Here is a 25,196-nt window from a genome sequence, read left to right as displayed (position 1 = left end):
AACGCCGAGCCATTTCCACCCCAATAACCACTTGCCATCTGGGCATCCCTTACAGCCGATCAATATTTTAAAGCAAAACTGCGTTCAAAGAGCAGGTAATGTACAGTGGACTCTCCCAGTTGTGACTGATGGCTCATGTAGATTCTCCTCAGGACAAGAACTTTGATTTACACCTCAACCGGTCCTGTGACGTTGATTCATGTCTTATACAGTACTTATCAATGTTCTGTTCAGAGGTTTGGCTCATTTTGTTCACATTTTTGTTGAAATGTATAATATGTACTTTAATATACAAATTCACTAATGAATGGAGCAGACCAGGAGTTCAGTAAATCCAAAGTAAAAACCTGCAGCCCCAGTGGGTTCACAGTGACTGGAATTTCTAAGTTCATCACTCTGTCAGAGAATTCCTCAGTGGTGCAGTGGTAGGGTGCCATTCTCTATGAGTGAACGTACATCGTTGAAGGGAAGTGAGCAGCTAAGTACTTTGGGCATCTGTATCATTATTGTTCAGGAGTATGCAGGTAAAAAGGAGATGTAAACATTGACAAGCAGGAATGGCTATCTGATTATCTGATTATAATTAATATATAAAACTTGTAAAGTTAAGTTTATTCATCCATTTCCTAACCACCTTATTTGGGAACAAGAGTTCAGTATGTTTCACTTTACCCTGAAGACAGGTTCATCCATATCCCTATCCCTAACTCTCGTGGTGCTCTCATCCCAGTTCCCTGGTGGAGCAACTTCCTCTATGGAGTCTTCTTGTTTTAACCCTTTTGTATTGGATTTTTTTTATGTGTTTATGTGTTTTGACTGCTTGGTGTTTTTTTGGATTCTGACTTTCTTTAGTGTTTCTAATGCCATTACCTGATTTTTGCGCCTGCCTTTATGTGTTTGACCTTTAATTCTTTTTGTCAAGGATAGAGAGATAAGTAAAATATACTTAATGATTATCTGTTTAGCACAGCTTCCACCCTTCCTGCCAGTCAAGGTTGCACTCCAGCCTTGGTTTACTCAGCCATATGCGACGCAGTCCTGGGAATTAACTTTTCAGACAGGGAATGAGATGTTGAGGGTCTGAATGGCACTGCGCGAGGGTGTAAGACTGGGGCAGGTGTGATGCAATCAGCTATACCAGGGCAGAAAGGGCCTAAGAGAGATAAGTGAACTTCCATTCACCCATCCATCAATTTCTGAATAGTTTTATTTTTCCATAGTTTGGATAGAGGTAGCCAGAGTCTGTCCTGGAAGCACTGGGTGTAAGACAGGGACCAACAGTGAGCGAATGGGGCAAGTCCATCAAAAGACAACAAGTGGGTCGATCACATGCTGTTTTATAGCTTTGACCTTACTGCCATGCCTCTTTTTGCTCATTCTCTGACTGTTAATTACACTATTGAATTGTTTTCCTTGTAAAGCCCTTTGTAGTTGATGTCCATAGTGTGGCTTCATTGCTCTTTGTAGATGAATTCATTTCCCTTGAAAGGCTGCATGGAAAGTGTTTAGGAGCACCAAGGCATTTCACTTCTTCTTTCATTGACTGATTTTGACCCCTTACTTATCAAAGAAAATGCAGAAATAAAGACTGACTTAAGTAAAAGATGTCATTAAATTTCCACTCATCTTGGAAGGAATTAAATCTTCAGATTAAGAATGTCTTTTCTGCGACGAAAGAGATTATTTTAAAAAGCTGCATAATGCAGGGGAAATTGTATTAATTAAAAAATTGAATTTATGCTAAAAAAAAAAAAAGTTGCATTCTGCACCCTGAATGACTGCTGTTTTTGCCATTGGCATTTCACGGCCCCTCTCCAGTCTAACGGCCTCATTTTCCATGCTGTGAAGAGGGCAACACGTGGATTTAATAAAAACTGGAGAGAAAAACATGGCAGACCACTGCCTGCACATTGAAATAATTAGGTCAAATCGGGACCACCCCACTCTTAAAAAGAGGCCCCTGACAGCCAGCATGTTGTCCGTTACAGAACCCGGCATGGCCCTTTTAAGAAATTGCTAGAGTTTTACAGAAGTCTGCACATTCATAGCTCAGGATACACTCGACTTCAGAAATGGAAACAAAAGAAACACCACCTCAGCAAATTCAGGCCGCCTCGCCTGGCAGCTCAGATTGTCCGCCGGCACTCACCTTGCATTCCAAGTGTGCCTAACAGCCAGAGAAGAGACTTCCGGAGTCCTGTCTACTGCTGGAAAAGACATCCTTTTGGTTTTTTGGGTGGGGAAGGGTAATAATCTGGTCATACCCCAGTTCATAATGCTGCCAGTAAGGCGCCCGTCTCGTTCACCGCAAGTGGCCTGACTCTGAACTCTTGGCAGTCATTGCTTTCAGCTGCCAAACCCCCTTGGCTGCCCTGCACCCCCACACCGGAACAACAACAGCCCTGCCAGGCACGTGCAGGAAACCAAGAGCATCCAGCTTCAGCGCGCCAGAACAGAGGCTCGAGGACGCCATTTTCTTTCCCCTTTAGAATGGAGGAGATTGTGGAAGTGAATCTGTGGGGGCAAGTTTTGGAAATCCAGCAAAGCTTCACAAGAAATCCCTAAACTTAATCCTTAGTGACCATGGCCTTAATAGTAAGAAAAATGAATAGTAAAAAGCATTTCCAATTCCTCGCAAAGGGAAATTTTCAGCCATCTTGTCTGGCTAAGAAAGTGGATGTGTCTAAATGTTCTGGTGGTGCCAGAAACTGCTGATGGCTCAGGCTGAATTGTACGTTTTCTTTCTGTTCCAACTACCTAACGGCTCTTTGGCTACTTTGCTGTCTGTTAACTTCTAAAGGCACCTCCACCTCTCCACGCAGACTTTAAGGTGGCACCTCTATAAATGTAATCAGTCGCTGGACTTTTGTTACTGACCATTCATTGTGCTGGAATAGTTACTGTAGTGTATCATTTAAACATGATATTTATGATTTCTCAAGGGATAAGCAAAAGAAAAGTACTCAAATATATTTGTTTGTTTGCTGGCTATAAAGTTGTAGACATCCATCCAGTTTAATTCCATCAAGTGTAAATCGCATTTTTCAGTGCAAGATAATAGGGATGTAGTGGGCCAGGGAGGTAAAAACTTAAATTGATATTGCAATCATTTTAACTTTTTTTTTTTTACTATTTGCCAAATTATACTACTTTCTGTGTTTTAAAACGCATGGAAGAAAGAGTTTAGGCCTTTTGTTAATACCAGTGCACGTTTGTTTCATTTGAGGTCACAGGACTATATGTATGTGGCTTATTTTTGGCTTGAGCACCTAAATGATGGACACCAGAGTGACGACAGGCCCTAATCACAATGGTTTCTGCTTATTATAATATGCTACCATATAGAATATTTTATAGAAGTGGGACTTAATGACTTTATATCAAGGCCATGTAGAAAACAAAAGAAAACAGCTGTACACTACTGAGGTGTAATTAGCTTATGATTGTGATCTTGGCTCAAGTGAGACCCTTCAGCTGTGGAAGTCCTTCAGAGGTGAGTTAACTCAGTCCTACTCTACCGTAACTCTAAATCAACATTCCCGTTCCACATTCCAGAGAAACTCTATGTTTTTAGTCCAATATATTTCCAGGTTTGATGTAACTTTGAGCCATCATTCAGGATCCTTTCTTAACAAAACCTTTCTTTTGTGTGTGTAAATTTAACTGCAAATTCAGAAATGTAGGATTTTATCTTTAAGTGAACATTTTTAAAATATGCATGAAGTTTGAACTCCTTATTTGTATTTTCAATTCATTTCATTCTTTTTGCTGATTTCTTAGTTGTTGCTGGATTCTTCACTGTGACACACTGTGATGCTGCTGTGAAGCTGGAAGTCTACCCTGGTTATAACTTGTGCTCTCTGCCAAGAGGATTACTCCCTAGACTTAATGTCGCTCAAGCAACACATTTTACAAATGAGACGAGTCCCTTCAGCCTGTCACACTTGTTTGGTTAGCTAATAGCTCAGTTGTCCCAATATGTCATCCAGAAGCATTCTGAAAGTTTTCAGGGTCTCTGCTTCATCTGCATGACTAAGTGATTTGTTTCAAAGTTCATCAACCCCTGAGGTGAAGAATGTCTTCTACCAGGCTCATCCTTGTGATCTTCATCTGTGCCCTCCAATATGTAGTGTACTAGTTAACTAAAAACAGATCAAGCTCTGTTGTAGAATAGTCAGAAACACAGGGTCACTAAGCATAAAACCAAAATGAGAGGAAATGGGCATTCAAGCAAAGACGAGCAACATGTTCCAAAAACAAGTTGAAACAAATTTCACATAAGCAGCTGTTGAGCAAATTTTAACCTGGGCTCTGCAGCTGCTTTTCACATTCTCCAAGCCTATGAGCAAAGTAAAAAAATCCTGTTTACTACCTGTTAACTTCAAAGTGTCTGAAAAGCCCTCTTCAGAAAACACAATGAGCTTTTTTATTAAAAAAACAACTAACTGTGGCCTTGTTATTTAAAGCCTGACAGCTGGCAGTAGATTAATCACAACTTTAGCCTGCCTGTGTGCTTTTGTGCGTGTTTTGTTTGGAGCACACATTTTTTCTTAATGTGCCCTGCAGCACGAGTCCATCGTTTAATGCTTCATCCTTCAGGATCAGCCGTTCAGGTTTTAGTTTTTGAGAAGAGCGATGCTACTTGCACCTTCGTCGGGCAGAGCCTGCTTGATAGCGTCCACTCTCAGGTCCCCTCCTTCTATCACCCTTTTCACCTTTCAAGTGTACATGCAATGCTGGGATGACTTCTCCAGTGATTACATCAATGCTGCACTCTTAGGCGGTCCCTGTTTCCTTGTAACTCCTAACTGGATACCCACTCAATGTACAGGATGTTCTTCTTTGTTCCTTTTTGGCAGATCATCATGTAGAAGCTATTGCAGAGCTACAGGGTGTTAACACAGTTTCCAGTATGGGAAACCACAAGTGACTTTGGATCCTCTCTGTAACACTGCCTGGGACAGCTGTGCATTGAAGTCTTTACATTCTGCTTCAGCTGTACCCTTTAGTGGGCCCACTTGTCATTGCAAGCTGGCTGTTTTGCCCCTTCTTATGTTGATAGCTGGCCATGACCTTTACTCTGCACACTGTGAATTGTTCTGCCTGATAAGCAAGCAGCTGTTTAAGTTGTTTCACTCAGGCAAATCAAAGAGATGGAACTTGTGCATGGTAACCCACAGTTTCCTTGTCTTGGTGTGCAACAGCCACCAGCTGCCACAAGCAATATTTGGGCTTCACTGAAACCTGCATATGTGGAATGGAAAATGGCCGATGGATTTTATAGGGTGCCTCATTTAGTTATAAAGGCCTTTTGTTAATACCAGTGCACATTTGTCTCGTTTGAGGTTGAACATTAGATAACGTCAAGCCTTTGCCCATAGTTGGAGAAGATGGTGGTGCGGGTTCTCACATCATTTTTACTTTCAACAGGGGAGACCTGCTGTTGTGCATGTCATTTTAACAATTTTATAAGACAGTGAGGATAAGAAGCCTGCGCAACAATTCAGCCAGCCAGGTTAGCCACATTGATTTTTGACTGAAGTGCCAGGAGCTTGGCTTTCCTTCCCCTCCAAGCATTCTCATATTTGGCACCTTTCAACATTTATGATACAATTGGTTACATTTCTTTTGGTTTTCCAGTTGGAGCACAGGCAGGTCAAGTGTCTTTCTCATGGTCACACAGTGTCAGTAGGATTTCAACCCACAACCTCAAGGTGTGAAGTCCAAAGTCATAACCTCTACACCACACTGCCTTCCTTAGTTAGGCACAAACCTCTTAGGTTGACAGTGTAAGAACACTAGAGGGCGCTGTTGCCCCGTGATCCCAACAGACAGTTACGCAGACAGAGGGTAAAAGCACAAAGAAGTTCTTTTAGTTATTCTTCTTTCTTTAAAGTGCCTTTTAAGCACCACAGCCACCATACACAAATAAACCAACGACAAATAATACAATTTTCTCCTCCACACCTCCCAGCAAGCTCTGTCAACTACCTCCCAACTCCGGCTCGTCTGCTGGGTTCCCATCAGTCCTTTAAATAGTCTTTGACCCGGGAGTGCTTCTGTCCTTCCGACCGTGTGACTGGCTGGCACTTCCGGGTCTAATAAAGAACAGGGATTTTCTTCAGCCTGGAAGTACTTCGGGGCTTCTGTCCTCGTGATTACCTCGTACGTCTGGGCTATACTGAAAGAATATGTCCCCAGGTCCTTTGACAGCTCCTCCTGGTGGCGCCCACGGCACCCAGCAGGGCTGTGTGTCCGAACTCCATGTCCCATTGTGCCCTGCGGGAATTCGGGGTACCACTGCACTCCAGGGAAGCTTCCATCTAGAGTCTTGGGGTAAGCAGTGTCGGCAAGTAGCTGCCTTCCCCATCCCTAACCCTAACCCCATCCTAGTCCAGGGGCGTCCCAGCTGGGTTGAGCTGCCAGCCGTCCATCACAACAGACATATCTAACTTGTATCATGGGAGTGCAGAAAATGTGTACAGGTATACAGATAGATGGATCAAATGAGGATCACCCATAGGGCAACCTGGTGGTTTTCCAAAAATATGTATTAACAGCAGTAAAGCGTTAAACCTCTATGCCTTTAGTTAAAAATATTCTCTGTAAATCAGACATTTCCTTTAATTAGCAGGAATCATTTGAATTCCTACCGAAATAAACATTTTGCTTGCATTAATCTTGCATTCATAATTAATAACTTCTAAGAAGTAAGAATGTCACGCTAGAAAGACATAGCAGCACTTGAAGAGCAGTGCAACCAAGTGCATCCTGGGAGTTAAGGGCATGTCATACTGTGTTAGTCTCAAGCACAGGAGACTGAATGGGAACCTAATCCAGGCCTTCAAAATTCTCAAAAGCATCGATAAAGCAGATCCAGGAGAATTTTTTCAACTCACGTACTTGAGTACATCTGTGTAAATTAAAGAGAAGTGAAGCACTTCATTATGCAAAGAACTGTGGAAATCTGCACAAACTACTGCGCTTTGTAGGTGAAACAGAAATCTTGATAACCTTTAAAAAGAACCTGGATGAGATATTGGGACAGCTTAGCTATTAGCTAAACAAACGAGCTTGGTGGACTGAGGGGTCTCCTGCCGTTTATCAATGTCAATGTCAATTTATTTATATAGCGCATTTAAAACAACATAGGAATGCTGTGGCTAAAGTGCTTTACAATAATAAAATAAAAGAAAACAAATAAATAACATGAAAAGAAATAAAATATAAGAACATAAATAAAATACATAATAAATAGAAGTAATGTTATATAATCACAATGATGAATCCTTAAGAATCTCTATGACATTGTGCTTCTTCTGGGTGGCAGGACAGATGGACACATCTCTCTCGTTATGTCTTCTGTGGTCTGTCCTTCTGTATGCTATTTTATGATTAGTCTGAGACTTACTCTCTTCATGTAATTCTCACCCTAAGACGACTCTGTTTCCTTTAATAATGAATAATAGAAGTAGTTTAACTTTTACACGGTTTCCATGGATCTTGGTTATTTTGTTAGCCTCCTTAGTTTACTGCTAACAAAAAATTACCTTAGTAATTAAATTATCTTCGGTTTGCTTGATGTTTGGTGGTTTTATTGGTGGTTTAGTACGTTTAAGCAGATGATTGTGTGTGTCCATGTGTTCCATCCGGAGTCCTTTCTTGCCTGGCATCTCCTCTAAGATGTCCTCTGCTGGGTGATGCCCTTAGCTGTGCTTCTCACTTGCCAGCAGCAGGTTTCTTGTAGTCGTTCATGTCCTTGTTCTCCTCGAGCCACTTCAAATATTGAGTTACGGTTACAACAAAACTGGAAGACCCATTGAACTTTATGTCTCCTGTCCAATCGCTGTCTACTTTAGTTACAGCAGTGGTGCTGTAGGCTTAATTTTATTTAGTTTTAGACTTGTTTTTTTAATTTTAAACATAAATGTTTCAAATGTTGTGTTCATTGTATTTTTCTGTTTTATTATAATGTAATTTATACATTGTATGATCATGGAAAAAACTGCTTCTACTTGGTCACTCTGTAGTATCTGGGTCACTTCCTTCTTGCACAAGCCCTGATAGTGCGTATCACGTTGCTGTATTTGCCTGGTTTTCCTCAGAATGATTTTGGCTCTGCTCTTTTACTTTTATTTTTATTCCTGATTTGTGCTTCTGTCTGACCCTGCCATTGTCCTGCTTCTTCTGTTTGTGTCTTTGCCTGAAAGAATTACTCCCCATGGACTGTTATTCATGTGGCTGTGTCCTCCATCATCCACCTCATTTTTATAAGCCCATTGATTCAGCAAATGGATGGGCGGGTAGATGGATGGATGAATGTAATAGTCAAAATCCACCAGATGGCACCTCTGAGCCATCCAGACAGAATCAGGCCAGTTCCCTGTGAAGTGCCACAAACATGGAGCTCTTCTATTTATTCTGTACTGTGAAAAAGATCTTGAGGAGGCTCTTGGGCCATCTTTGGCCGAAATACAGTCAAGAAATGATTTTTTACATTGCTTTATTTGCAGTTTTCCATGTAGTACTTTAATAATTTATTTGAAATTCATTTTAATGTATGCTAGATACAGTCAGGCTGTCAGCTCTGTCTTTACATATGCATATGCTCCACTTTACGTTTCCTGCTGGCATTGTCCAGATGTGAAAGTGGAAAGAAAAAAAGTAATTACAGGCAACAGCAAGCCTCTGTCCCCACCATAAACGGGGTTCAGTGACACATCCACACCTCACATTCATCCATTAAGAGTCATGTACATGCCGACCCGAGCAGCTAAGGCGTCAAACTCCTGTTATTGCTCAGTCTCACGTTTCGTGCTGCTTGATAGGTCTCTCGAAACTTTTTTCAGTTGTGCATGACCATGTGTAGTTGAGAGTAGGCCGCAGATGTCACAAAATGGGTTATACTTTTGTAAGTGAATCTGCAGGAACCGAATCTGTGAATAGGGTGTTTTTGCTGCATAAATAATATATTACCAAACTTTATTACCCTTAAACTTGAATGTAGTTCATAAAAATCAGCATTTGAAACGTATTTGTGTGCAATATTCTTTGTCTTTCTGTCTGGCGTAAAAAAAACTCAAATTGCTGTAAATACTCCAGAAACAATATGGCCCACAACCACAGTGTATGGGGGCCATCATACAAATAGAGCAGATTAAAGAAAACATAACATTTAATGGACAGGAATCAAACCTGGACCTCATGCTAACCATCCCAGCGCTGTCACTCTGTCAGTAAGACCCCACTATACTGTTTTATATCACTTGCTGTTCTGTAACTGCAGCTGCAATTCCCAGCTTTGCCCAGGTATTATTAAAATAGAAAAAAATATATAGATTGTGTTTGGACTAAATACAATTGATGATACAAAATTAGAACGAGATCCAAGTCTGCTGAGGGGTTACGGGCACTCGCTCCAACCCAGAGCCACCACTCAGCAGCAGGGCAGACATATGGAGAGAGGTAGCTGTGTAACAAAAATGTGAAGGCTTTGGTGTGAAAAACAAAACTGTGCATGATGAGCAAACAAACACATAGGCATTTTGTTTTTTACAAATAGAGATTATTATTTGAAATGTCCTCATATTTAAATATAACATGCTTACATGAGTTATGAGGGCCAGCAAGTCAGAGTGTCAGAGCTTCACAGAAGTTTAAATTACTACATATACAGTATGTCCATCTTAGTGTGTCGGTCTGGTTGCTATATCTCTGTCACTCCAACAGATGGCGTATCACAAACATTTGTAGTAATGCATTTTATACTGCAAATGTTTGAAGCTCCGTCTGTTGGAATGACAATTTAGTCTAGTGCAATGTATTACAAAATAAATTTCTAATAGAAGGTGCATTCTAAATATTAATGCTGAGGTCTATGTCTATTACTTAGATTTCAAACTGTCTTAGGCAGGTAGCACAGGTAGTTACATAGAATGTATATAGATCATTGATGTTTCGTAAATTTTTAAAGGCATTATTTTATTATCATAATTCTATATCATCATCCACCTTAATAAAAGGATAAGTGTCTGTGTGTCCATCCAGCTGCTATGTCTCTGTCATTCCAACAGATGCTGCGTCACAAACATTTGCTGTAATAAAATGCATTGTAGATGGCACATAACAAACATTAATACTGCTTTTATGAATCCCATACCAAACGGCATTTACTCACACCATTTATTATTGATAGACCGTCTTAAAGGTGCAGTTCATAAACTTATGTTGATATCATATTAGCCTTGTCAGGGATGCCAGGGGCAACGACCCGGCCGGGACGCCGTGAGGGACCAGAAGAGGGTCAAGGCCCACCCTGGATCACGTGGGGACTGCCTTCCTGGTTGCTTTGGGGGCCACAGGTTGAGGGTGTGGAAGTCCCACCCTGTAGGGGCCCGTGGTCACCGCCAGAAGGCACCCCAATTCCTTGGGGACCTGGTACCTCAGCACTTCCGCCACATCCGGAAGTGCTGGGGGGAAGACTTAGGAGGACACCCGGGAGAACATCCGGCCCGCTGGGGCGTGGCCAACGAGGGAGTGTCAGAACCACCTGGAGCTCATCCGGGAGCAGATATAAAGGGGCCGTCTCCCTTCATTCGAGGCTAGAGTCGGGTGGAAGAAGGACAAGGCACGAGAGAGGTGTGGAGGCGGCCCGAGAAGAAGGCATGGTGAGGCCAGGACTGTGTGTTGGGGTTTGTGCACATTGAACTGGGTCTGAGTGACCAATATATTATTGTAAATAAACACGTGTGGTGGTTGAAGAACAACATGTCCGCCTGTCTGTGTCCAGGTCAAGTCCACAGCCTGTAGCTCCAGAATTTAGGGTTCAAACACTGCTCATACTGTGTGGAGTTTGCATGTTCTCTATGTGTGTCTGAATGGGTTTTTCTCCAGATATTCCAATTTTCCTCACATGTAATTCTACCCTGTAATATCCCAGCACTCCATCCTGCTCCTAACTTGCACCCAGTGCTTCTGCGATAGCTTCAAACTCCCAAAGCTCTGAACTGAATTAAGCAGCGTTGATAAAGGGGGCTGCATCATATTCCACCAAGGTAGGTAGTCATCCTGGATGGGGTGCCAGCTAAACAAAAAACGACACATGTATTTCTGAGTCTCACATAGTAATAGTCGTCCTGATATAAATTATTTGGTTCTGCTGAAAACAATATCCTTATAATGGAGTTTTATTAGAAGAAGCCCTCACATTCAACATTCGACAGGGCTAAATGTGACAGTGTTTTGCTCTCAACTGTTTGAACATTGTCATCCTAAAGAGACCGGGTGGCCTCTGCTCAGCCACAATTTGCCACACGACGCTGTGTTTATGTTCATTTTCATGCAGATTGCTGTTTTTGTCAGTTATTAACATGCTTGTAGAGTGCAAGTACAGTTCACACAAGGCCTGCAGACTTAAATTTCAGCTGCTCTGAAGAAGTGCTGCATGATGATTTCAACATCCGTCTACGCCAACAGGCCGAATGCTTCCTTAAACTGCAATATTAAACCAGCTTCACTTTTGATTTATGGTTTTCGATGAAATTGAAATATAAAACAGCAAGATGATGAAAAATCCTGTTATTATTATTATAGTCAGTCTTTTACATGTGTCCATGTTTTATAAAACTGAACTGAAGGTAGATAAATGAAAAAAATAAATACAAACGGTGTGTCACTATTCCTGGTGTTCCTCATTGCAGACACACCAGTAGTGTCCTCTAAAGATGGCATCTGTGCCCTCACAATGCAGTAGGATGTTATGTGCCGCTTATTCCCTGTGGAACTGGTGGTGCTGTTTGAAAGCCTCATCCATAAACTGGAAAACAGTGTCACATATTTGGCACAACCATCTGGCATTTTTACTCATTCACCTGAACACTGGATCTGCCATTTTTGGCTGAATATTTTTGTTGGCTATTCAATCGCTATTCAATGCTGGTGCCAACACCTGTTTACCAGAGATTAAACTGAACTGAACTTTCTTTCTTTGCAATAGAATAGTTAGAAAATAAAATGTGCCATACTCTTTCTTATTTCCAGTCTGCATTTTTTTATCATTTTAACTGAGAAGAGTATGTGTGTGTTTGATAAGCTCTAATGTGATCTGCCACCCTGTAGTGGACTGGCACCATGCCCGTGGCTGCTTCCACACTTGCACTAGATACTACCACAGCTGGCACTGACTCCTGATTTGGAATGAATACGTTTAGGAGATGGAGAGATGAGTGGAAGCAGTACTGTGATCTGAGTGTTCAAGTATCCAACGATGTACAACGAGTATCCACTTCATTTTAGATGTACTGTTTTTAGTCTTCCTTTTCCTTTGCATTAACATTTTAGTTTCTAAAACGTCTTCAGTCTGGTTTTGCTCCCATTGCCTCCAGAATAGGCTCCAGTGCCCCCTGTTGGATTAAGTGGGCTTGAGAATGTTACAATAGGAATGGTTGTGTATATGCAGCCTGACAAACTCCATGAATGTTTTAGCTTTCTTCTCAGCTGCAGTTGCAGTCCAGGTGCTTTAGGGGTTTGGGCAGATGTGACACAGAAGGGTGAGGATCTGCACACCACCCACTAAGACCAATTGGATGTGCCAATTGTTACATGAGTACAAATGTGTTGCCTTAAGGAGGCTATGTGAAATTATAGCATCCAAAGAGACTGTGAAGGACAGCCGGGTCCCATGCCCGGCAGGGACGCCCCTGCTACTTATGTTCCGGGGGAGCCGCCATGGGCAGTCCAATACCTCCCCCGGGATGCTTGGTGGCAGCCTCCCTGGCCGACGGTGACTCCCCAACCGCCCGCAGGGCTCCATGGGAGATGGAGTCCTCCACAGCTTGGTTGGGGTCCAGCGTGGCCGCTAGGGGGAGCTGCCTGCTTCGCACAGCCCGGCTGGACGAGCTTTCAGCCCCGCCCGGAAGTTCAATTAGGACCAGGTGGTTAATCACCTGGAACGCTTCCGGGTGGGCTACAAAAGGGCCAAGCCACCACCACTCAGGGAGCCAGGGTTGGGAGGAGGAGGACTAAGCTTACAGAGGAGTGGTGGAAGAGAAGGTGAAGGAGAATTGTGGTTTGTGTTTTGTTTGGTGCTTTGGGTCTGTGTTTGGGCTGTGTGGCACGGGGAAGACGTGTCACACAGCTGAAGAAAAATAAAAGCCTGTGTGTTTTGTACACGTTGCCTCTGCGTGGTCTGTGCCAGGTCGGGCGCTATATAGTGCCTTTTACAAGACATACTTTAATCTTCTTCTTTCAGCTGCTCCCATTAAGGGTTACAACAGCATATCATATTTGGCCTGCACCACCACCACCACCTACTCCAACAATAATGGATGGATTAAAAGCCAGAAGTCTACGTGACCATCATCATCAAGTCCTTCTGTGAGAACCCTAAATCCAAAGAGGACTGTTTCATTTATGTTAGGTAGAATGCCCAGAGGGGACTGGGCGGTCTCATGGTCTGGAATCTCTGCAGATTTTATTTTTTTCTCCAGCCGTCTGGAGTTTTTTTTTTGTTTTTTCTGTTCCCCCTGGCCATCGGACCTTACTCTTATTCTATGTTAATTAATGTTGACTTATTTTATTTTCTTACTGTGTCTTTTATTTTTCTATTCTTCAGTATGTAAAGCACTTTAAGCTACTTTTTGTATGAAAATGTGCTATATAAATAAATGTTGTTGTTGTTTTCCATATCTTCCTGTCCTTGTCATCTTGCTTTAATGATGCTGCTTAATATATACAACTGACCATCAATTCAAGAGAGAAAATATATGAAGTCATTTTGATGGACAAATGAACATAACATAACATTCTCAAGCCCACTTAATGAAAGTCATGGTTCTGGGGTTGAAGCGTATCCTGACATGTCTGGTTACAAGGCAGGAAGCTGGTTTTGTACAGGACACCGTTTCATTGCAGAGCTCATTCATGCACACAGGAGACCCTTTTTGGAGTCGAGAGGTCCAGCACGTCTTTGGTGTGAAGCCAGTTTCTCTTGGTGTGAATTTAATCAAGAAGGTGATTTGAAAATCATATCTAGAGCAGAAGCATTAATTTTATCTGACATCTCAATGGAAGCACAGCCAAACTTGGTGTTGTCTCCGTTGTCCTCTTTGGACATTCCTTTGGCCTATCTTGTCTTTCTTGTCATTGTGCTGACAAGGCCGTTTTCTAGGTGTGTCCTGTTTGGTGCCTCCTGGGCATGCTTTTATGCCAGTTGCTCATAAACACGCACAAGCATATCGCCTCCGCCCATGAGCGTGCATTCATTCAAATTCAGAGGTGTTGCGCATTTCATAAACATGACTTTGAGTAAGGTACTCATATCCGGTTGGTTTCTATAAATGAGGACTCAAATGCAAAATAATTTACTTATCAGCCCACAGTTGAATTTTTACATTTTTTTATGTAGGATTTTAGACAAATCACAATATGATAGCTGTCAGTGTGCAAGAAGCATGGGAGCTCTGCAGCACTTAGTGGTGGGTAACTGTGACGGTCCACACAACACCAGCGGAAACAGAGGGGGAGTTCTGTGCGCACCATGCAGCCGACAGACGTGTGCGTCATGAAGGTTCAGTCCAGCAGAGGACAAGCCGGAAGATAATAAAACCAACCGTGCCAGCGGAGATGGGCACAGGGCTTGAAATTAATTTGTTAAATTAAGTTTAACCCACGGGAGGAATATAAGACTCTGGGGAAGGGGGGAATGAAAAACCCACAGTTTTCAAAGCATTTCGATGTCAATATTTCAGGCTTTGCCACAACTTATTCATTCTGATGTTTACAGTAGTTTATACAATTTTGCATAGATAAAGTTATCAGCCAATCTTTAAAATAATTTATTTCTGTTATTTTAACTTTAAAATTTTAAGTTACATTTTTTTAACTTTCCATGCAGAGATTTCCACTCATGTTTAGCCAAAAAGCCAGACTTTCTGAAGACAAATTGCATCCGAAGAATAATACAAAAAAAAAAAATCTGAAGAATGTAAAATAAAATATGCTGAGAAAAAAAGTGTTTTTTTATTTAATTTTTTTCTCCATGCTGTACCGTTTTACCCATCAGAGAGCAATTTTTTGCATTTTTAAGACAATCGAGAACTCATCATAAGGCTGTATGTGTGTATCCTGTTAATTTAAGAAACTGAAGATATTTAGTTAAACTGAACTTAACGTATCCTTAGCTTAGGTGGCACAGTAGCGCAGACTGGTTAGCATTGCTGGTTCAAGTGCAGCACCCGATCGTGTCTATTTGGGGTCTCTCTTTGGGTTTCTTCTGGGTACTCCTGGTTTCCTCCCACATTCTCAAGGTCTTGCAGGTTTGGCTGAATGGTCCCAGTGTGAGATTGTGGGTCAGTGGACCAGGTGATGGACGGGCATCCTGCCCGGGCTGTTTTCCTGCATTAGGCCCAGCACTGCTATGCAGATTTGACTCCCTTCTGCTCTGAGTTGGGGTAAGCAGCTCCAACTGTTAGTCTAGGACTATTATTAGTTTGGTAGACAACTTAACAAATTTGCTTTGTAGTTACTGTGAACTGTTGCCAAAAGCAAATTACATTTCTAAAAGACCATAACAGAATGTGAAGGAGACTTGTGGTATCACAGAGAAACGTGTCCTACAAAGTGCTCATTTTCTACTGTGATGTCATTCATTGGTGGCATCTTTAACCAGGGATATATCAGATTTTACCCTTGAGCATTGTTTTTTATTTCTTTATGTGTGTCACTGATTTTACCTTTCAGATTAAAGTTTAAAGCCAGTCAGTCCACCACAGAGATTTTAGAGAAATAACGATTATGAGTATCTGAAATCAGTTCATCAAATACAAATTCACTAAGCAATCCAAGTCCATTTCCTGAATTGTTGTATTGATTTGATTGCAAAAATATAACTCAAGGTTTCATTTTTTTAACAAAAGTTAGCTGAGTTTCTGCTAAAGTGTAGTTTAGACACAGGACATCGCCCGTAGCCCACGTCTCAGCTCCACTGAACAGGCGATCAGTTTGCCGAATTGTAACAGAATGGTGATGTGCTATGCATGTGAGCTTAATATTCATAAACGATGAATAAAATAATTAAGTAACAAATTAGGCACATATGTAAAGTAGTAATTAAACAAAAATTTATATTCTTGTTATAACAAACAGTGATTGCCTACCTAATAAATATGTGGGGTAAAATTGCACTTTAAAAATTCACATTTGAAGGTATCACTTCATTTGTGCAGGATTCCCGTGATCCATGCTGAATTTTAAGCCCTGTGGTGTATGTTAGTTTGTCACAGGATGAACTGGTGCCCATTTTACACTTTGTTGCACCCTTGGCTTTACCTCTTAATGTGTGTGATGGAAAACACTCCAGAACTTTCTTCCTTTACATAGCATGTAAAACTAGAGAACATCAAGCACAGGGCAGGAATCAGTCAGATCCATCACGGGGTGCAGTTTCCCACACTTGGACCAGTCTGGAATACCCAGTTAACCGAACCTGCACTTCCTTAGAATATAAAACACTCAGAGGAAAAGCAGACATGGAGGAAACATGCAAAACTGAACAGAGATAGTAACTAGATGGGAGTCAGAGGCAGGTCTGAGAGCTGCAGGACAGCAGTGCTGCCTACAATATGTCGTATCATATGATTGTCCAAGTCCATGTCCTCCCCAGGTCTGTGTGGCTTTTTCTTCAGCATTCCAAAGACACGTAGGACAGGATAGCTTGAGAGTCTGAAATGACCCAATGTGCATAAGTGAGGACGTGTGCCAGTGTGCCCATGTCCCGAATGCTGCTTGTTAAGTTCAGGACCTTCATGATCCTCAAATGGACTCAACAGATTTGATAATGAATGGAAACGTTGCAGGGCTGAGTCAGTGTGCCTCTGCAAAATGATAAAGTAAAACAAATACAAAAAATATAAAAAGAAGGTTAGAGATGTAACTGTCCACTGTGCAACTTTCGTAAGGATTCACTCCTTTTGTCTACTTTTCTGTTCTGTTTTTTTCAGTATTTGAATATCTTTTATCTTCTTTTTTTTTTCATAATGAATGGAAATATTATTTTTAGGTGCACCTTTTTGACAGATTTTGAGTTCCCAGAAAGGTTCCTTACACTTTGTGCCACCTCTTATTGTTTAATATGGAATACATTTGATTTGCATACACCCAGTTGAATTACTAAAGGGGACAATTTCTGTTACTGGCAATTGGCAGAACAGTTGGCATTGCCCCCTCGGAGCTCATAGTCCTGAGTTCAAACCCCAGCGCAGTCGGTGTGATGTTTCTACCACATCCCAGTGGGTGAGTGAGTGTGTCCAAAGATGACTGGGCAGTCCTTTCAGGGTTAATTCCTATCTTGTGCCAAGTCCTACTAGAAGAAGCTTTGCCTCCCTTAAATAGGAGAGTTTAGAAAGTGAGTCAATGGCCTGTCAGTGAAGTGTAATAGTGTGCGTAATAACGCCGCCTGAGAGCAGCAGTAGCCAAGCAGTTCTGTGAACTGTTTCCTCAACTCATCGTTCTGTTCATTCCTCAAGAGTTTCGGTGTGGTGGTGCTGCGTCTGCATGGGTGTGGAAGTTTCACTTTTACACAAAGAGTTATGTGGAACATCTTCACTACCATTCAGCACAGGAGAGGTAAAAACTATTGCAGTCAAAGCTTTTTACATTTTTTCTTAAATGAACAATTTTATTGAATACATTTTTTTTATTTGGTTACAATAATTATAAAGCTTTAAAACACACTATTTTTAGATGGATGGATCCATCCCAGAAGAAATAGACCTGGGAATTATATTTTCATCTGGACGCATTTGTGCCTTAAAAGCATAGGTGAAAGTGTAGGTGTTGATCTTAGGATTTTGCATAGTAAACGTCTGTAGAGGTCTAGTCTCTTGGATTACTGACCACAGTTTCATCCTCATATGGGTGGTGTGCAGTTGGCTGAGGGCTACGTTGGCTGCTGGTCCTTGTTACACTCCATTATTTGACTGAGTGCTAATTCTTTCATATACATGGAATCCATTCTTCATAAGCATTCTTGGTCCTCTGTATCTGTGTTGCCTGCAGAGTCTTCCTTGGCCAAGGTATCGTGACGCACAGGTTTTTCGTAAGTATAGTGTTGCTTTTCATTTCAGTCACTTTCTTATTTATAGCAACAGATGCACCTAACATCTTGGTTAGCATTTGTTAACGTTATCTGGGACACGTTGGCAGTGTCTGGGGAGTTGGGGACATGGCAACTGTTTCCTAGAGTCTTCCTCCTGATCAGTAAGGCAGCGTTCAGCTATTACATGTGGCAACGTCCTGCTCAGCTCTTTCTAAACCAGCAATACCCATAGGAATGCAGTGAGAAATCATAAACCGAGTGGAAGAAGATGAGTATTCCAACAGATAAAAGAAAACGCTGAAAAAATGTTAAGGGATGGTAGAAGTATTAATGTTTGGACATTAATGATTTGTGATTTCGTAAGCAGTGTTTCCCCACCATGAAAGTTAGTATGCGGGCTGTTCGATAATCACAATCACCTGCTCAGTTTCCCATAGGGCCCTCCCCTATTTGTGGGGACAGGTTGGGTCAAAGACATTGTGGCGGCCAAACTTCAAGTGAATTTCATCAAATCGCTGTGACGTTTCGAAGGGGGGCACACTGCGACCGAGTTGTCTGTGGTACTTATTTGTTTTCCTGCTCATATTCTGAAGGTCTTTATGTCAAATGGTTACCCTTGAGTGGCCTTGTGCTTTTTTGAAGCTGTGTGAAGATTTGGAAACAATCTTTCAGAAAGTCATCCACCGCGATTCACAAGTCAAGTCAATGAGGAGTGGTGAGATTTCAGCAGCTGCCTCCTGAAATGTGACGGGCCTTCAATTGTGATAGACGTTGTGAGCTACTTTCAGTCGATAATATGATCCCCATCAGCTCCAAAGCAAGTGCATTTGCTCAACATTCACCCACTAGTAGCAATGCAACTTATAATGCAAAGCAAGCAGCAATCTTCTGACCTGCTGCTTGTTATAACAAGTTCTGACTCAATTAAAACTGAGGGAATGACAGGAGTCAAAAAGAAATGTTGGGGTGCCAGCCAGGTTACCCCGTTTACTTGAAAACTAAAGAAAGTGAAAATAACATCACTTGATAGCACGATAGAACAACAAAGCAAATCTCTAGCCCTTGGCTACATGTTTATAGACTCCGGAGAGCAGTCCAGTCTCGGGGCAGAAGTGCCGTAATTTGCAGGTGACTCATCTCCTAAATGAGACCCGACCTTCTGGGAACGTCTTGCTTTTAGAGCAACTGGAGCAGGAGAGGCGGGTCAGGTGCCCTCAATGGGCGTTTCCTCTGAGCTGTGGGTGATTAAGGAGATCGGAGAGCCAGTGATTGCGCCCCCTGCTGTGCATATCTCAGGTGACCCTCAAGTAAAAACTAAAATTCATGAAGTAGTAATAAAGCAAGGAAAAAGAGTCATGAGACAAGTATTCCATACTCTATAATCAGATTAAGTATAGGAAGAAAGATCTCCAGAAAAAGAGAGGCAAGCTGGTAATGATGTCAGATGTTTATCTACTCAAATTGTCACTAGAGAGAACCTGTATTCCTGGAGATGTGGTTCTAAGAAGTGTCTTGCCTTAAAAGTTTTTCCTGATATACTGCACAATATTCAAAAATCCATTCCTTGTGTATTTATTGATCAGGAGTTTTTTTAGCAGTGGCCTTTTGCAGTTTTGTTTTTACGCTGTAGTTAGGGAGTCATCTATCACCTTGTTAGCTAGGCCTTGGTCCTTATGAGAAAGGACACTTGGTAGAAGTTCAGAATGCTGTGTTAGGGCAGCTGAGGGACTGAACTGTCAACCACAACTTCTCCTGATTCTGCCTGTCTGATTGTGCTGTATACTGTACCTGTACTCATAAAACACTTTGGGACAGTGTGCTGTGTACAAAATAAAGAGCTGCGATCAGGTATTACTAGCTTTAAAAACTTAAGGAATGAACGGCTGCAGTTGGTTAGCCGGTGGCCTTTGAAGAGTTCAGCCTCTGTGTGACTGGCATAATCTTAAGAAGAGCGAGTCACGATGGAAAGAAGCCCCAGTTTGCCTTACCCTCTCTCTGGGAGTGGAGGAGCTGAATGGGCGCTCCTTAAAACAACAGGATTCACCAGAACCTGGCAGTTTGCAGTTGATGTCATATCTGGACGTCGATACCAAACCTGTGGCTGTGCGGATTGCGACATGTTGTCGGTTTTTGCCTCCAGCTGTCCTAATAGTCAGCCATTGTGACTTCCCTGCTATACTTTAAAGTGGCACTGTTGTAGCACATATGATTGGCCAGTAATGATGATTATAATTATTCAATTCATTTTTGTCTGCTCTGTATCCTTACCTTTCAACGGGAGTGTGCGGCTTGCTGCTCGACCCAGCTGGAGCAGAGCTTTGTTCAAGGAAGATAACAGAGCTCCTCCGCTTGTCCGGCCAGCTGCACCTGGTCATAAGCAATTAATCCAGGTGTGTGGTTAGGCCAAGTCTGCCTTTCCACCTTAAAAAAAAAAAGCCAACTTGTGATCTGACAGCTGGGAGCGTCCTCGCCGAGCTCAGAGGAGGAACCTGTTGGTTCCTGAGTGTCATTGTTATGAAGCAGTTGCTGGGGAGCTTTGACTCTGGAGGCGGGGTCACACTTTTTAATCCTGCTTCTGAAATGAGTATTCAAATAGTTCCTAACGGCTGGTGCTGCTGTGCTCCTTCATTGCTGCTGTGTCCTGGGGATGTTTGATTATTTGTTGGATCCTCGGTTATCTTTATATTCTACGCTACACAGGAGACAAAACCTTTCCCATTTTAAAAGGTATAGTGAATGTCTTTTTATAATCAGCTGGCTGTTCTTGGATCAGAGTGGATTTGAGGCAGGAGCTGGTTGGCATACTCTGTGCTTGGATTAAAAAGTTAGCAGCTCTGACCAAGTCTTAGTTTGTGCCGGTTGGCAGATGTATGAAATGAAGTTAGTGCATGAAGCAGTGTGCGAGGATTTCTTAGGAGGCTTTCCTTTGGGTCTGACATTTACGGCTGCAGACATGTGGGATGGGCACTTTGGCAGCTCTCTGTGACATTCCTCAGCTATCTGAGTCAATTTGGAGTTTGTTAAATCAGTAGCCGCAGCTTGCTGAGTAAGGTCAGTTCAGCGTGAAGAAGAGCTCACCTGCAACCTGCTCTGGGCCTCCTGATCTTCAGTTCTTATGTGGGAGCTTAGAAAAAAAAAAGTAGAAAGATAAAAGTGAGAGCGCTTATAATGTCCAAGAATAAACAGGGAGTTTGAAAGGCAACTGGAAATAACAATAACCAATCCTCAGCACAGAGCAGCCTTTTGTATTCTTTGTTTGAGAAAGCATCTAGTTTTCTTCTATTTTGTTCTGCAATTGTAATTACCTGACAGTGTAGTTTAATTTTTTCTGAAAATGTATAAAATGCTTGTTGCATTGAATTAACTTTGGCACTCAAAGGATTTATCGTAGGGTGTCTTGATTATGAAGAAGCGATGCCCATCTATGTTTTGGCTGCCCTGGTCAATTGCGTCAATGACTACTCAGTGATTTGCTCGCATGTCTTTTGTTCAATAACTGTTAAGAAGAATTTCCACAAGTGAGAAACCAAACACAGTTTCCTATGGCTAGCCTGGCTAAAGTGCATACCAAAGCGAGATGAGACATGTTCAAAGCAAACAGAAAAGGGAAGAGACGAGCAGGTGGGATAAACAGAGTTCTGTGGAGGGGCAGCCCTGGACTCTGATGAAGGGCTCAGATCGAATGACATTTCACCTCATTTGGAGTGTCATCTCAAACACAGGAGCTTTTATTTATTGGACAATACTCTTAATGTCAAAGTGTGTGTGTAAGGCAGAAAATCTACTGTCCAATTTCACCTAACATTCATCCATCAATTTTTCTCAGCCTGCTTTATTATGCTTATCAGTCTGCGTAAGATAAGAGTGACCCCATAAACCTGAAAACACGCAGTATATACTCATAGACTCGCTAAGATTGGGCCCCTTTAGAGTCACACGCCGGATTAAAGTCAGGATCTGTAGACTATGAGGGCTCAACAACAGTTTGTTTGGAACAGGAGGAGACTCTCCATGTTTGGCACACCAACTGGGCCCTAAACAAGGGTCCAAGCATTTTCACTTGTGATGTACCTTAAGAGAACTGCTTGTTGTTTTTAAAGGAGAAGGGCCAAAAGAAGAAGAAAGCTGAGTCAAAAATCGGGTAGTCAAACTAGTCTTTGTCAAGACCAAAATGTTAAACAAAAATCGAGGTCAGAAATGATGAGCAAAAAGATTGAAAACCAAAACAGACTTTCAGAATGAATTTCATAGTAAAGAGTTGTGTTATGTGTAGTCTTGGACTGAGAAAGGTCTTCACCTCTGACCTTTTAACCTGTCATGTCAATGACGTCAGAAGCCGTGACTTTGGAGACCACATTCTTGGTAACCGGGATCAGGATCTTAACAACAAAACTCAAAAAATGGCCATGTCCTAAATCAAAAGTAAATGGCGTCAGAAAAGGTGGAACATAATTTCCTTAGATTTAAATAAGCACTGAATCTCAAAACTGACTTGAAAGATGAATTTCTAATACTTCAAACAAAACCTTATGTAAAAAAAAACGGCAAAAATGTAACGGTGAGTAAACTCAGATGAGTAGACTCCTAGCACTCTGATGAGGTACTGTGGGTGTTCATGCATGTGTACACACTCACTGATTTCTTCATTGCTAGGTTGTCTGATTCACAGCTTATCACAGCCTGCAGAGACATTCCAGGTTGGGACGGAATCCTTTGTAACTTTTCATCGTCATCTTCTTTTTCTTCCTAGGCTCTACCTCCAGCCCAAGGGTTCTAACCAAGAGCCTTTCCCTGGAGCCAGGCCCCTGTGCAGGAGGAAGGGAAACCCCACATCGCCTCTGCTCGGACCCTGGACCCTTCAGCCCCGAGGACTGTAACGGGACAAGTGAGAAGCCAGCGCCAAAGCCGAAACCGCTGCCTTCAGGGCCCAAGCCACAGGGTGAGTGTGACTAGAAGGAGGATTAGCTCTGAGGAGCTCAGAGGAGAGACGTACAGTACATGATTCTTAAAGAGAATGGCCCACATTAGTCAGGGACTTGGATAACTTCTAATGAGTGAAAGGTTTACAGTCAGAACAGTTCAATTAATAACTAATATAGCCTAGAACAGTGGCTCCCAAACTCGGTCCTAGGGACCCACTCTGGCTACAGTTTCTGTTTTTCATTGGACTCTTAGCCTAATTAAGGGAGTCATTATTTCCCAGTTTTGGAGTCAATGTGGAAATTACAAACTAAATTTGGTAGATTTTTTATTAAAATGTAATAAGTAGTTATAAGGGAGATATGTAGTTTTTTTAAATATCGTTAACAGTATTTTCAACTTAATTTCCATTCTGCTTTTCCCGGTGTTCTGGTTATTTAATTGGCTCCAGCAGACCCCCATAACCCTGTAGTTTAAGATGTAGCGGGTTGGATAGTAGATGGATGGATTTACTAATTAGTGAGTCTGACACTGAAGTCGTTGCTGCTTTCATCATCCCGGGTGTCTGCTGCGCTGGTTGTTAATTGTCACTATTAGGGTTAAATGAAGGGAACAAACTACACAGGAAAAGGGGAAAATAATAGGAAAACAACAAAATAGAGTTAAGCATTTATAGCTTTAGAAAAAAACAGAAATATTTCTAAACCAGTAACAGCGTACTGCACGACAACGTGCAATGAATCCACTTGACTTCGGCATTCCTAGTTTTGATTCTCTTTCTCTGTACGTTTAGCATTCTTTTGCTCAGAGGTTGATGCGCTTGGTGCTTCCTGAGCAGCTCTTCTTTTCTCCACCCTAGCGGCCCGCTTCTTCTCTTCTTTCGTTGGCATCTTTTCGTGTTAAAACCAATTAAGTCAGTGTTTATGTTGCAATTACTTAATTTTTCACTTAAGCTGGCACTTAAATCTTCAATCTGCCTCAAAAATGATTTAAGATATGAAGAGGTAGGGAAAGTGATGGTGAGGATGGTAGGGATGAGAACGGCGCCCATAAGCATGCGTCGCACAGCCGCCCTGCTGGCCACTGCCGAGAGTTGATTCTACAATAAAACAAAAATAAAAAGAGGAATAACCTTGGAGGTCAATCATCACCCGAAAGTGAATAGTAGATGTCACGTAGTATATTGTGTACCAAATTTCAGGTCAGTAGGTCAAACGGTTTGCAAGCTACAGGTGATTTAAAATCCTGGACAGACAGACAGACAGCCACGGCAGCGTATTACATAAGAAGATGTCTTGGAAATGTAAAAACCATACTGCTGTTTTTCTTAATGCAGAATAAGAGAAAAGCAAAATTAAATGAGATCAATTGTTATCGATTATTATCACCAATTGTGAATCTGGTTGGAACAAAAACCTGCAGCCATAGTGGGTTCCCAGGACCGAGTTTGGGAACCACTGGCCTAGAAAACAGCAGCTGTACCCATGTCAGGATTTAAGAATTTTAGTCTGCTTACAGTGTAAAAGGAAAAATGTGCCCTGTAGTTTCCAGTGTGTGGAGTTAAAACAAGGAAACACTGGAAAATGTAACGGAGGGACAATGGGAGCAGTGTCATCATGAAATGAGGAAGATCTGCACCTCTCAGTAGTCCAAAAAAGGAGGCCTTCAGACTCGATTAACCTGGGAATGGAAGGGCAGAAAGAAAATCAGCTAAAATGAATTAGACAGTAATAGTGACTTCTCTGTTTAATGAATTTGGGATGGAAAACTTGAAGACCTGACAGATTAACACTCGTTAGTGTTTGCTGTTGCAGTCATATTTTAAGTAGAAACAATAACTGGTGGTTTACTTCACATATTGTTAAGTTCCGTATCTTGAACACGTGTAATGGTATTCATGCTTTAGGTTGGATGTGGTCTTCTGTTTTGAGGTTCCTGGTCCAAAGGCCTAGTAAAGTCCTCTTTGCATTTTTACATTCTGTTCAGCTCAGCCCCCCTCAATTGCATCTTTCAAACTGGCAGCAGTTTTCATTAAATTCTTCAGGTTTTTCAAAGACACAGGCCATCAACTGACCTCTTTTAGCTCAAATCGATATATTTCTTGTCATTGTGCTGGGCTTAGACTTCTCAGCAAAGTACTGGCCCTCAGATGTATGTGCGTCTTTCTAACATAGATTGAAGT

General features: G+C 41.9%; 1 protein-coding gene across 2 annotated transcripts in view; it reads left to right on the top strand.

Annotated features, from left to right (window-relative positions):
* Positions 1–25,196, top strand: part of fgd1 (FYVE, RhoGEF and PH domain containing 1) — a 193,117-nt gene that overhangs the window by 115,112 nt on the left and 52,809 nt on the right. For both annotated transcript variants that reach the window (XM_039775922.1, XM_039775923.1), the window contains exon 2: positions 22,845–23,033. In XM_039775922.1, coding sequence (XP_039631856.1) covers positions 22,845–23,033 — 189 coding nt within the window. The remainder of the gene's footprint in view (positions 1–22,844; positions 23,034–25,196) is intronic.

This window comes from Polypterus senegalus, chromosome 13 (assembly GCF_016835505.1).
Source record: "Polypterus senegalus isolate Bchr_013 chromosome 13, ASM1683550v1, whole genome shotgun sequence".
Lineage (NCBI taxonomy): Eukaryota > Metazoa > Chordata > Cladistia > Polypteriformes > Polypteridae > Polypterus > Polypterus senegalus.
This window is presented reverse-complemented; position numbering and strand designations above follow the sequence as displayed.